The sequence below is a fragment of the Rhinolophus sinicus genome, chromosome 1 (assembly GCF_057876585.1).
Source record: "Rhinolophus sinicus isolate RSI-liver-muscle chromosome 1, RSI-T2T, whole genome shotgun sequence".
Lineage (NCBI taxonomy): Eukaryota > Metazoa > Chordata > Mammalia > Chiroptera > Rhinolophidae > Rhinolophus > Rhinolophus sinicus.
Window position 1 is genome coordinate 158,013,651 of NC_142501.1, and position 14,387 is coordinate 158,028,037.

Consider the following 14,387-nt stretch of genomic DNA (forward strand, 5'->3'; position numbering starts at 1 on the left):
GTCATGTGTCAACTTGATAACAAAATTAAGCAATCAAGAGTCTTTCATTCCATCAGCATTTTGGCTCACTGGCTAGTAAATAAACCTAACTCTATGGAAGGCAGGACTTGAAACAGCAATTGTGGGGGCAGAATCCTCACAAATCCCGTTCTTGCTGCCACTGGGAAGGAAACGGGGAGTTGAAGGCATACAACTACATTGCTATGCCTTGTAGCTGGCACTGAATGTTTTCAATGTACCAAGCACTGTCCTAGCTTCTTTTCATGCGTTATCTCATTTAACCCTAACAACTCTGAAATAGACATCATTTCTATTCCCACTTTCCAAACTGGGAATCGGAGGCTAGGGGAGATCAACTAACTTGTTCAATATCATATGAAAAGTAGTTGGCAGGACCAAAGTTTGAGTTCTCTAATTCCATTACAATATTCTCAGCTCCTGTACATAGTATCTCTCAGGTGTGGCCATGTTGTATCCTTATAAAATCTGTCGTTTTAGAGAGGGAGAAAAGTGACAGTGAGTTTTCTCTCCCTCCATTCAAGCCAAACATCGCTGTTATGTTGGAGCTGTAAGTGCTTGGCAGTGATGTCTGAGGAGAGGGAGTGGTAGGAACTGGGAGGCCAGGAAATGAAGGTTGGTCATGGGCTCATGGTCTGATCATCACTACCGTTCTCTAAACAAAGGTTTCCATGTCTCAGTGTCTGAAATTGAAGACGATGACCATTTAATAGGTAGTAACATGATAATGTTCACAGAGTTCTTTTGGTCTAGCACTCAGAGCACAGTCTTTGGGATTCTCCTTCATTTATTCAACAAATATGTATTAGATTCCAACTGTGTGTGTCAGACATTGTGGATACAAATGTGAGCCAATTAGACACAGTTCTTGTGTCTGGGCAGCGGGCAAGGACAGTAAGCCAGCAAGCAAGTATGATGCCACAGGTGCAGAAATGGAAAGAGGTTCCTGCTGTGGGTGCACATTGCACAGGTACTTAAGGAAGCAGAAGGTGCGGGGTGAGAAGGCAGTGAGGCGCTTCAAATTCCTTCTGCAGTTAACTTGCTGTACGGCCTCAGACAAGTTCCCTACAATCTAAAACCTTCATTTCTTTGTTTAGGGTGGAAGAATGATCTCCCTGTCACAAAGGCTTTAGAGAACTGTATTAAATAACTATACTGTAATATAAAGTACCCAGTACAAAGACTAGTAGATAACAGATATTGAATTCATGAAGCTATTTTGTCCTTTTACCATTTTCCCAAACACTCTTATTTACTAATAAGGACAACAAATAAGAAAGTTTTACTTAAATAATGGATAATAAGTTCAGCAAACAGAAGTGAAACAGCGCACATTTAGCTAATCCTATTTGGTACCTAATAGTGGATTCTGCTCTGTGTTCAATGCTATACTAAGAACAGTAGATATGAATCCAGAGCTCCAGGAACCAGTTGCCATCATAAGACTCTATTATCACAGAGGAAACTGACATACAATTCTCTACTGATACGCCAGAGGACACACCAATAAAAAGCAGATAACTACTGCACTATGAAGAGGAAGAGGAATGGTTTATTCAGAACACATATTTTGCGTGGACAAGACAGAATTTAGAATGAGGCCAAGTGACTTATATTCTGTATTGCTCAGACAAAACTCATATCGGTGAATAGAACATACCTAGACTTGATGCAGGAAGAATTTTCTAGTATTAGAGATGCTTGTAAATGTGATCATGGTGCATTAATGAGTGCCAAGACTGCGTGTACATGAGCAAGTCACGATCCAGGTTTTTGGTAGGCTCTAGGGATCCAGTTCTGGGTTTTCTAAGGTTCCTTTGAACTCTGTTTCTATGACTTGGACAAGAATTAGGTTTGCTGGGCAAATAATATTTATAAAAAATCATCAGAGTTTCTTATACTTGTATAGCATCCATTTTTTTCTTTTTATTTTAAAGTTCCGTGTGAAGATATTATTCTCTTAGACAATAAATTCTGTGCTGTCTTTTGAGTCTTATCACAAAACCATTCCCTTGCTTTTACTTAAATAATCCCCAGTACTTGTCTTTCCTCTCATCTAAAATTCCACCATTAGTCACTATTAGAGGACTTAACATCTGTTTATGTTTTCAAGAGTCTCTTACTCTGAGAGGACGGTTCCCATGGGAAGTTAATTTTGTCTTTTTTTTTTTAAGGAATCAGCTTAGCACACATACAACAGTTTTTGTTTTTCCTTAAGTGCCAACTCCAATCAATTAATAGTGGCTGTCCTGTGGCATTGTGCTGTGAATGATTCTAAGGCTGAGCTTTGGTTCAGACAGAATGAGTGCAGTGATCAATTAGTAATGTCTGCAATGGGTGACAGTCTGTCAGCACTCATCAAAAGGATTTGCCATCCCTAGAGTAATAAATCCATTTCTGAGAGTTCCTGGAGGCTTAGAGTGAGACCTCCAGAAAATGGCTCTGAAGAGATATTGAACATTAGGACCCTGTTTAGAGGACCCTGAAAAGGATAATGAAAACCTGCCAAAGACGTCTTCGATCAACTTGGCGTTCTATCACACATGGCCATCAACATTCTTTACCATAAACCACTGTGTTCCAAACCTAAAAATAACAGATTTTTATTGCTGTTATTTTTTAGGCAAATATAGCTCTCTCACTTGTGATATTTCTTTGCCTAAGAGACCAGAGATGAGAATATGTGGGTAGCAGAATCAAGCAATGGACTGCCAGCCATAGAGGTTACCTGGTCAAACTCACCACCTATCAATGTAGCAACTGATGACAGGATGGTTAAAGTAGTAGCCAGTGATCACCCATTTCTGAGAAATGTTGGAATTTACATTTATCTCAGGCTTTTTGCTTAATCTGTAATTATCTCTTTCCTGCCTTAGAACCAAGAACTAGATGATGATAGCTGAGTAGTGTTGGGACCTCAGCTTTTAATATTAGCTCTTGGGTGGTGTGGGCGCTGCAGTCAGACAAACCTGAATTTCTACCTGTGAGTTCATAAGCAAATTATATGACCCTGAGTCTTATGCAAAAAATAAAAGTATTGTTATTATATAGTTGTATAAAGTGCCAAACTCACAGTAAGCACTCAATATATTAGGTCCCATTCCCTTGAGTTTGTTCTAGAGGCCTATGCTCCCCACTCTCTTTAGAGCCTTGAAAATGTGCCTAGTACTGGAACCCAGACCTTAGCCTTTGATTTGAATCTGGGGTAGTACACGTTTATCTTCTCCTCTGCCACTTAGAACTTTGTACATGTCAATATGCATTTCCAGGAAATGAGATATTTACCAAAAGTGTTTATTGATTGCTTAATTACAAGGCCTACGTTGTATAATCTTGAAAAACCAAGTACATTGACATGATTCATTTAAAAATCCAGTTATTCATTAACGAAAGGCTATCCATTAACAATATTTCTTCATTGTCATGAATTTCTTCAATTTGATCAGGCTCTTAGTGGCCTGGAAAAAATATTCAGCAGAACAAGCTTAATTATTAATAGTAATTACTTGAGAAGACTATAAAAGGATGTATTAATTCTCTCAAATGATAGACCACCTTCTATAAAGGTTCATTTGAAATAATGAAGACTGGTAGACTCATATCTCTTCTTTTCTTCAGCTACATTAAATGTCAAACTCTTCAGAGAACTTTACTAGATACAGGTAGGGAATCCTATTTACCGTCTACACACCCCATGTGCCAGGAGTAAGACGTGGCTACTAAAATGCATATGGAAAGACTTATCTTAGTGCTCATCACTCTCAATAAGGTCATTAAAAACTCCTGGAAATTAACTTGTAGGATGAATATAGAAAGAGAGCTAATATATTGAGGCAACCCCCAAGAAGATCTCACTTTAGCATTACTTTCACTCTAGGTGAGGGAATGATACATTTCAAACTTGTGTTTGAAACTGGATACATGATTTTACATAAAGCAACAGTGTCTATAGTAACAGAAATAATATTAAACATACATTATTCAGTACTTATTATGAGCCAGGTGTTGTGTTCCATGCTTCACACATGATTTCATTTCATCTTAACAACCACTCATTGTAGGAGAACTTTTTTATAGGTATAGAAACAGAAACCCTGAGAGCTCAAGTTATTTTCCCAAGACCACATTAAGTATCAGAGCTGGAAGTTGAACTCAGAATAACTGAGCCTCCAAAGCCTTTCACTATGTTAATGCAGTGAATAATAATGGTTTCTTTATTTATTAAGTAGGTGCTAAGCTCTTTAGAAGCTATTAGTATGAGAAGGAAGACATTGTTTTCAATAGAGAACATGTGTATGTGTATGTCCTGGGGGAGGTGATGAAGATGAAGATGATGAGTAAATCCAAGATGTGTGAGACACTGCTTTTGCCAAAATAAACCTGACGAAATGTTAATGTTTACACTTTGGTTCCCAAAGCTAAACTCTAATTTTATTAATATTTCTTGGGTGTGCTATAACTTCTAATGTAAAGAGTTAAATAACAAAATCATCAAGTTTAATTAATTCAGAAGTGTCAACACAAGTACACGTAACTTATTTGTAGGCCAATGATAGATTTCAACTACACAATATTTTTGAGTAGAAATAAGTCATTCACAGAATGACATTTAAATACCAGTGAAGATATATTCTGGTACTTTGTTCTGATTTATTATGATAACCAAAATCAGATCTGGAAATTTATGAGTGAATATAGATTCAGAATTGTAAACCAGGATTTTAATTTGGATACTTTCCTCTTATACATATAAAATCTCAATTTTTTCCCCCAGCCATGCAACACACTGGTAGCCAGAATTATCTGGAGGAGAACTTAAGAGACATGTGAGTTTTATTATCAATATTTTTTTTGCCTGAAATTTGAAATCATATTAATTATTTGGGGGGAGGGGAGTGGGGCAGTGATATAACAAAGAAAGATGAAGGAAAAGAATTTGATTCTATCTTTAACAGTGACATAGTGTTTTGTTGTTTCAGCATTAGCACTATGGTTGCTCAGTTTCTTCAGAAATTGACTTATGAAGAAGTACAAACCACAGTTAAAGAGTTGTTAGATTTTGCAGAGAAGTGCAAGAGCCTCAAGATGCGTGAGTCACCTTCAGAATGCTCTTACCAGTTGGTAGGTGAATCAAGTTCTCTGTCTCTGTCTCTCTCTGTCTCTCTCTCTCAAATAAATTACCACCAAAAGATGTAGTTCTGAGGGGGGCTATTTGCATAATTAGGTAGGGGATTGTAAGGCAACAATACATACATGATTCATACTCAAGATAGAATCTGTGTAGGCTTGTAAACCTATAGTTTATCAGTTCATCTCTGGGAGATCAGCCTCTGTGAACCAAACACTTAAAGGAATGAATTAGAGCCTAGAATGTCAATGTGTTAACTTAAGTTGATTGCTCTGCCTCATCTCTAAAGTACTCTTGTCTGACATCCTCATATAAATGTTCCTGGGAAATTGAAATAATTTTGAAAGGTTTCTTAGGGAATATAAAAAAGAAGGAAGAAGTACGTATTATTATGGGCTCCTTTTCCCAGTTAGTAGATAATCTTGGGCATTACTATTGTGTCTTGTAAAGTATGTCTATCTTGTGATTAACAAATTCTTGATAAACACTAACATATTTTTATCATCTCTCTCTCTTTCTCTCTCTCTCTCCTGGGAGTGCAAAAAAAAAAAAAAATGTATATAGATTTTAAGAAAGGAAAACTGTGTTAAAATTACACTGATGGTAACCACTTTGAGTATGTGTGGTAATTGCAGAAGTCAAATGTGACTTGTACTCATTGTTTATTATTGGCATATATTGAGTATTACAATTTTAATACAAATTTTTCCTTTCTTAAGATGTGTATAAATTGTTTTGGCATCCTGTGTGTGTGTGTGTGTGTGTGCGTGTGTGTGTGTGTGTATAAATTATTCTCATGCCAAACAATTTAAAATACAACTGAATAGTTTTCTCCTTTATTTATAGATTTTTTTTTCCATCTTCTTGGGGGCTAAAACCTATTTATCTTTTCTTAAATTCTAGCATCTAAGTAGACATAGGAGAATTATCAGTCTTATTAGAAACACATTTTAAATGAAGTACTTTTGCCAGCGGCTAGTCTCACTTAATTTTATAGTGATTTCTCTTATTTCCATTTCAAAAGATGAAGGTTTTATGCCTTTATCCCCCAAATCTGAAAACACATTATTTGTGGTTTACAGCATCCCACACATTTACTGCCACCCAAAAATAGTTGAAAACTCACTGAATTATTACATTTCCATTTGAATATTTGGTACTGAGTGCACATTACTTCAGAGTTTAATTTTTAAAATAAGTTCCCATGGATACCAAACTAAAAACAAGTAGGAATCAAGGAGAGTACACCACCATCTACTTCTTGGTAGACAGTTCTCATTAAAAATACCTTGATTTCCTTAGGCCCTGGACAGTCTGGCTTATGTTTATATTAATATCTATCAAATGTATGAAAATGAAGCAATTACATGGGAAAGGAGAGAATGATAAATTCTATTTGGTCAATGCCCAGCATGTGGGAATTTAGACTTAAAAACCTAAAAGGCTTTTGCTCAAAAAAAACTATATCTGGGAAGTATTGGTTACAAGGTGTAGCATCATGTACTCAGCTGCCTTTTTAAAAATAAAAATATGTTATCTTTCCTGTGGTTAGGAATGTAGACTATACATGTATTCCCTTTCAATTATTATTTCCTCCTACAGATGACTACCTTCCTGGAGCATATTTGTAATAACCAAGGAATGGTTGACAAACATGCGTTTTCTAACTGTTGCAATATAAATAACACAGCAAGACATAAGTGCTTCCTATTATACAAAAAAGATGATGAAGGTCACAGTGATATATTCCAAATTCCAAATCCTGAGCAAATCTGTGAGATGGACAAAGAGAATCAAGCGTCAGTGAGAGGGAGGTAAGTCATTCCTTCTTACCATTGTCTTTGAAGAAGAGTGTTTTCCAATTTTGAAGACTGGTCTTTTTTTAACATAAGAGCCTCTGAGAACACAATGCTTTATTATATGGAATTAAATTGAAAATTTAAGCTACAATGTATTTTTCTCCCTCAGAATTATAATTTTGGTCTTAGTGAATTGAATAGGGCATGATGATTATGTCTGTGCCATGAAACATTAAAAATGACTAGGACTGTAAAGGACCCATCTCCTTAAGAATTAGATTGGTCAGACCAGGAACAAATGATATTGCAAGGTATAGTCAAACAGGCAAAGCATAATAAACAGAGATTACAGGGGACAGAGAGCAGGTATTCATAGCTGAGGCAGGCTCTGGCGTTTGGGATATTCATTAAGGGATAGCAGAAAGGGTACTGATAGGCATGGAAATAGTCTGTCATTGGGAACCTAGGGAACCTAGAGATAAGTAAAATTGTAGATTAGGCAGAGGCGAATTTTCTACTCAAGAATTCTGATTCTGTGATTCCTACCTGGAGTGAATAGCATTATAGCAAATGGGTAGGCAGCTTAAACTTTGGTTTCCTACTTAGCATAGGACAAGTCTACCTTTTGGTAGTGAGGTGCTAGCAAATGGCTGGTGTTTAGAGGTAGGACATCAATACCTAGAAAAGTAGAAATGATAAGAGAAATACAAAGCTTCAGTTCTTAAGGAATGCAGTTCTTGCCGTCTTGTCAATACAGGCTCAGACGCATAATAAAGCGAGTATCTGATTGCTGGATCTACAGTGTAAAGAGCACGATAGACATTTGATTTCAGATTTTAGACATAAACTCCACACCAGAGACGAATGAAAAGACAGGGTAACTTGATACTCAATAAACGTAAATTCCTTTAATTCACCCACAGAAGGCCAGAATTGCCCCAGAGATTACTGAATCTTCAAGAAAAAATTAAGTGGCCCCAGCCACTTAGGGAGAAAGGACTAAAGGATGGGGGCATTCGGTAGGTTCCAACTTGTCTGACATTAGGGGCAACCAAATGGGAACCAAAACATGAGCTTGGCTACCTCTTTACTGTAGTTCTATCCATTGTAGATGAGAATTATAGAATCAGATTTGGGCTAAACATTCAGAGATTAAAAAGTCTAACCAAAACTCAGGCAGTGAATCTAACCTCTTCTTGAACATTTACAATGAAGTCAGTAATTAAGGAGTTATTTTATATGCTAATTTTAATTTATGTGTATATAACCATAAATATTTAAGGGGAAAGTAACTTTCTACCTACTTGCCACATAATTATAAGCCAAGAACTTTAATTAATTCTCAACTACAGAAACAGTAACTTATATCAAAGCTAGAGAAAAAGTCAGCTATTTTGGACTTAATCAAAAGATAACACAGTCCCTCACCTCGTCTAGAAAGAACTTCATGATGATCTTGAGCGACTTCTCTTTGCCCACCAATGGCTTCTAAATTGTATTCCCCTGAACCTGCTGTACAATTCTGCATTTACAAAAATTCAGTTTAGACTACTGAACTTTCTACCTTCTACTACTTTTAGAAAAATGAAACGTTTTGATTACTGATTTTATTTCCCCATTGGCCCAGAAGCTATAGTCGGCCACTTCATGGGCACTCAGCGAATGTGTGACTCACCTCTCAGTGACATATCCAGCACGAACATTTGATGTATTTAAGTATAGTGCTATCTCATCTCTTTGAACATGATACTCTAGAAGTTTCAGGTCAACAAGACTAAATGAACCCTAAGTTTTTAAGAAACAGTAACAGCACATGTTCTTGAATTCTAAATTATACAACTTCTTATTTGTCGAATTTTAGGTTCATTTATGAAACTTCTAGGAAGCATCCATTCCTGTATGGACCCACTATTTTGACCATGTCTGCTTGCTATGAAACAGCTATTCAGTCATGTTGCCAAGAAGAAAATAAGACTGAATGCTTCCAGAAAAAGGTAAAATACTCATTTCCCAAGTGTTATGGAGAGCCTTGCTAGGCAAAGTGTGGACTGTGGACCAGAAACATAGGCATCACCTGGCAGCTTGTTAGAAATGCAGCATCTAAGCTCTTCTGCAAACCTACTGAACAAGCTCATAAACAAGATACCCAGGCAATTTGGATAGTCATTAAAATTGTAGAAACATGATCTAGCACAGCTATTACTTCCTAATAAATATTTAATATTTCAGTTACTATTGCTATATAACAAAACACCCCAAAATTTAATGACTCAAAACAATAATTGTTTTATTATCTCTCATGGGTCAGGAATTCAGGAAGAGCTCATCTGGGCAGTTCTGGCTCATGATCTTTCATATGGCTGTAGTCAGACAGTTCCAGCTTGAACTGGAACTGAGGGGCTGAAGCACTTGGGGGCTGCTTCAACATCTCTTTCTTCTCATATAACTCAGAGCCTCTCCATGTGGGCTCACTGCCTTGACTAGTTTGGGCTTCCTCATAGCATGGCAGCCTGAGGGCAGTTGGATTGCTTACATATGGTCAAAGTCTTCAAGAACAAGTATTCCAGTGGATAAACAGAAGTTGTATGGCCTTTTATGACCCAGCCTCAGAAGTTACTTCTGCCATACTCCATTGGTTGACTCACCATAAAACCTTGTCATTTTGAAGGGGACAGTATATACATACTTGTTTGGGAAGACTATCAAAGTCTCACTGGAAGAAGAGCATGGGATAGAAGATGTTGTAGCCATCTTTGGAAAATGCAGTTGGCCACACTTAATTTTAACAATGTGGCCTTTTCTCCTTCATTAAATAGATGTAAATCAGTGATTAGTTCCATGATAAAAGTACTTTTTATGCACAATTATTAGTTTCTAAATATATCAACATAAAATAACCACCTTTACCGGAAGGGAGCACCAGATGGCTTTTCCAAAGGTTGTGTTGAAATTAGTAGTAGTTTGATCATCATTTTGATGAATTCCTGAAGGCTAAAGGCAATGCCACTTCTTCTTTACTGTTTTCTTTGCTCTTTTCAGTGCTAATTTACCTCATATTCCTTTAACCCCCTATTTTTCTATTACCCTAAACCAATTTGTCCTACTGAGCTCATCATCTATCTCGTGTAAGAAACAAAATAATGTATCTAAAGAGTTTCTGGCATATGCTAAGTACGCGATGATTGTAGCTATTATCATGTCATATCTATCTATTATATCTATCATCTTTTATTCTTACCTCCCTCTCCACTCTTCCCTTGGTGAACCCCAATTCCTAAGCAGTACAATTCTGAAGCCAATTCTCAATTCCTAAGCAGTACAGTCATTGTTTTTCTCTTTTGGTTTCATATTAATTAAACACTAAAAGCAAGTGATCATGTAGACTTATGTCTCATTACCTAGAATTTCTGAAGAATGAGATTTCATTCAGATGAGTTTTGTAGGTAACTTGCCATTTACTAATTTAAGTGACAATGTTTTCTTAACCTTAACCCTCTTCAGTGGAAATTTTTCCTTAATGTATAACATGCCTCTATACTGTTAAGCGTAAGCAAATGCTTTTAAGTTACCTAAGAGTTCTTTCCTCCTCTACCTCTCTTTGTGATATTTAGCCTTGCTGCTTCCAGGATGTCTGTTCCTAGTAGTTCCAGCTCCATCCTCAGAAAAAATTACATAACCAATTGTGCAAAAATTATGTCTATGATCAGACACAATTTTATCAGTTAAGTGCTCAGATACTATTTTATGAAGTAAATAAGCTTGCCTGTATTTGATTTCAAATGAGTATAATACAATAAAATAAGGATAAAAATACTTATATTTATAATTAATTATAAATATAATTATGATTATTATGCCAGTTTTGTGGTTTGAATATTTCCTTTAAATACATTGTTTTTAAAAATAGCATCATAAGGTACAGTTACCTAAAGTAAAAATATTATGTAGTCAATATAATGTTTTAAGTGAAAATATAGAGCTCTTCGAAATTTAAAAATATGACTTATATTTCTACCACACAGAGATATTAATTTTCGTATATTTCCTTTCATTTATTTTTTCCATTTACAGATTTTGTTTTGCACATTGTTGTGATCACACTGAACATAGAGTTTTGATGAGAAATTAAAACATCCCTACTTTTTATTAGAAGTATACATCTTTTCAAAAATAATGTGCCATCATGTATTTAACCATCACTGAGCTGTTGAGACATTTTATTTGTCTCCAAATTTTTACTATCATACAAAACATGTATGTTTTTCTTTTGCATAATTATGGTTTTATTTATTAAGAAAAGTTTAGTTGCAATAGTTTCAAAAGTGAAAATCCTGAGTTAAAGAATATTTATGGCAGGGGAACTGCACTAACATGTATTGTAAGCTGGAGCATATATTATGTATAAGCAGTCGCAAACATGTCCAAGATGAGTTAGAAACTTGAATAAAACAGAAATTCAACTGTAAGACATTTTAAACATATTCTAGTGGCCCTCTGGACCTTTGTTTGCTTACTTTCTTGTTCTCCTTATATTTCAAATGTTTGGTCACTGGAACAAGTGATCTCTGGGGAAGTGAGAAGCTACTTTTTAACAAAATAAAAGGAAACAAAAAACCACATTATGCAGTTGCATTTGGCCTCTTTTAAATAAGACACTAAAAACTTTCCAATTTTGAGGAGATACAAAATTTTTACTTTTCTCCCTTCTTTACTAATGATGAAATTAACTTTTTCTGGTGCTATCTTCTTTCTTTGATGTATTGTTTTTCTAATTACAGGTAAAACCTATCAGAAAATACATTAGAGAAATATCTTTGAGGCATCATCATTTATGTGACATTGGGATTAAATTCAACCACAAAGTAGCAAAATCAGTGTAAGTTGCCTATTTACATTTGTGGACTTTGTTGCTATTGGATCACCTTTTTGATTAAAGTCATTTGAAAAATCATTTATCTTTCATTTAATAATCTCTCAGTACAAACCTGGTTACTTTCTTTACACGTATGCTATTAAGTTGGTGCAAAAGTAGTTGCGGTTTAAAAAGTTAAAAATAATTGCAAAAACAACTATTACTTTTGCACCAACCTAATACTTGCCTGTTCAGTAGGGCGCAGAGGGCTGTGCATGAAATCACACAATCCTCATCTCCACCCATTAACTTCTGCCTCAATTTCTTCCATCTGCTCAAATTCCTTAGTCTCTTCCTCACTGCACAAAGGATTCTGTACATTCAAATGCAGCCGCTTCATTGTTCTGCATAGTAAAGGCTGGAGGATAAAAGGTAGTCCTTTCTTTTGGAAGCTAGGAAAGATTTTGGCTCCAATGTTATGCAGAACACAAAAAACAGTGGTATTTAGGAGTGGGGATGGAGGAGTGTGGGATGGGAGGAAAATCTGATGTTACTCAATGTACCTCTTTCCTGGCCCAGATTGTGTTTCTGTCCTACATGACTCCGGAAGACATACATCTTCCTTGTGTCATCTTCCCCAATTTAGGACAACATTGGGCTGCCTGAAAGCTCAGCTCTCCTTATAAGGCATGCACATTTTCCCTATTTCCAGAGAAATTTCAGGGATGTTGCTCAATTGTCAATAGAGGAAAAGGAGACCCAAACCTCCTAGAATTATTGTCTTTATGATGAAGAACTTTTTTTGGAAGGTAAGGTCAGATAAATATCCTCTTTAAACAACTGGACTTCTTTAAGCAATAATTTAAATGATTAAAATGACTATATTTTCCACAATTATGAGTTGAATTGTGTTTGTTTTGTGACTTAGATCATAGATGGCCCTGGATGCTAACACTGAAGAAATAGAAAGCATTTCTAATACTCTCTTCACCCTACACTTGCAAGTGTGTTTCTACTTTGGTTACTCGATAAACTAGAACTAATTTTAGAAAATATCAATTTCAAAGCACTGTTTGAAATGTACTTATTTTTCATTTCAGGGAATTGGTTCTGTTGACTAAAAAACAACTTAAAGCTAACTTTTCTGAAATTGCCAAATTGGCTGTTGATATTAAAAATCTTCATCAGACTTGTTGTGAAGGAAATACAGTAGCATGCGTGTTGGGCAGGGTAAGATCCTCTCTTCTTAAAGTTCAGTTCAGCCTTTAAAGTAATTCTTAAATAAAAGTTGCAGTGGTATATAATGAATCTAAAAAAGGAATTGTCATTTATCAGGTTTTGGTATTTTTGGTATGCAGTCATGCTAACTTCTAAAAAATGAATTAGAATTTTTTTCCTTTTGAATTTTCTGAAATAAATGTAATGTTATTAAGACTTAACCGGTTTTGTGAAGGTTTGAAAGAACTTGTCTGTTAAACAAGCAGGGATGGATTAGAAACTGGTGTGACAGCCTTTCCATTTCTTTTGTTATGGATTTATTTTCACATTTTTCAATCCATCTTCATTACTCATGAATTCTATACTTGTGAATTCACTAAAATTTATTTATAACTCCAAAATCTATACTCACAGCACTTTTGTGGTCATTCGCAGACTTGTGCATGCTCAAAGAACTGGAAAATTTGAGTCACCTGATACATGTAGTCCCAGCTGAGATGGAACCAAATGAGGGTCTGCCTTCTTGTTTTAGTTTCCATACTGTAGATAGTGTTCTTTTTGCAGTCTAGTTAGTGCCATGTTTTCCTCATTTTTGTGTTTTTTGTTGGTAATTTAGCTGTTTGAAATGGCCCCAAAGGTGGTGTTGAAGTGCTATCTAGTGTTCTAAACACAAGAAGACCATGATGGGTGTTAAAGAGAAAATATGTGTGTTAGATAAGCTTTGTTTATGCATGAGTAACGGTGCTGGCAGCTGTGAGTTCAATATGAAAGAATCATCAATATGTACTAAATAAGGCGTCTTTAAACAGAAAGGTACACAACATGAGGTTATGTCTTGATCTGTTATTCGTGAAAATGTGGCCGGAGGCTTGCAGAACCTAACCCTGTATTTCCCCTAGGGTCAATGATTCAGTAGTCATGAATTCAGTATTTATGTGACTACTGTGAATAATGAGAGTGTACTTATATTTCACCAAGGTTTTAAATATACATTTTCCTTTAAAAAGTCTTCTTCGTCAGCATTTTCTCATTTAGGAATATAGGGTTCTACATGATAATATTATTATTTGATCATTAAACATATCAATTATGTAATTATACCTCTTTTTCCCATGTGTTTGTGTTTTCTCCTTTAATTAATTAGCTTTTCAAAGGGACTATTTAATTTCTTGGTCTTTTCCAAGGCAAAGTTCTTGAACTTATTTAACAGTTCTACTGTGTTTCTGCTTTTACTTTATTAATTCTCTCGTTTATTTAGTTGCTTTTATCTCAGTTGTTTGATGGACTTCTTAGTTTTGGTGGACTTCTTAGTTTCTTTATACTGATTCTTTTTAAATAACAGTTAATATTTATTTCATTTGAACTATCATTT

The 14,387-nt window shown here is 35.5% G+C and overlaps 1 protein-coding gene across 4 annotated transcripts in view; it reads left to right on the plus strand.

Moving 5' to 3' along the window:
- Positions 1-3,571: 3,571 nt before the first annotated feature.
- The window catches only part of LOC109440620 (alpha-fetoprotein-like), a 35,022-nt gene continuing 24,206 nt past the window's right edge, over positions 3,572-14,387 (plus strand). For 2 of the 4 annotated variants that reach the window (XM_074324462.2, XM_074324463.2), the window contains exons 1-7: positions 3,579-3,680; positions 4,793-4,844; positions 4,998-5,139; positions 6,749-6,960; positions 8,807-8,939; positions 11,724-11,821; positions 12,898-13,027. In XM_074324462.2, the coding sequence (XP_074180563.2) occupies positions 3,599-3,680; positions 4,793-4,844; positions 4,998-5,139; positions 6,749-6,960; positions 8,807-8,939; positions 11,724-11,821; positions 12,898-13,027 (849 nt within the window). In that variant the 5' untranslated portion in view covers positions 3,579-3,598. Of the gene's footprint in view, positions 3,681-4,792; positions 4,845-4,997; positions 5,140-6,748; positions 6,961-8,806; positions 8,940-11,723; positions 11,822-12,897; positions 13,028-14,387 lie in introns of all 4 variants that reach the window. The other 2 variants (XM_019720801.3, XM_074324464.2) reach the window with 2 other exon arrangements.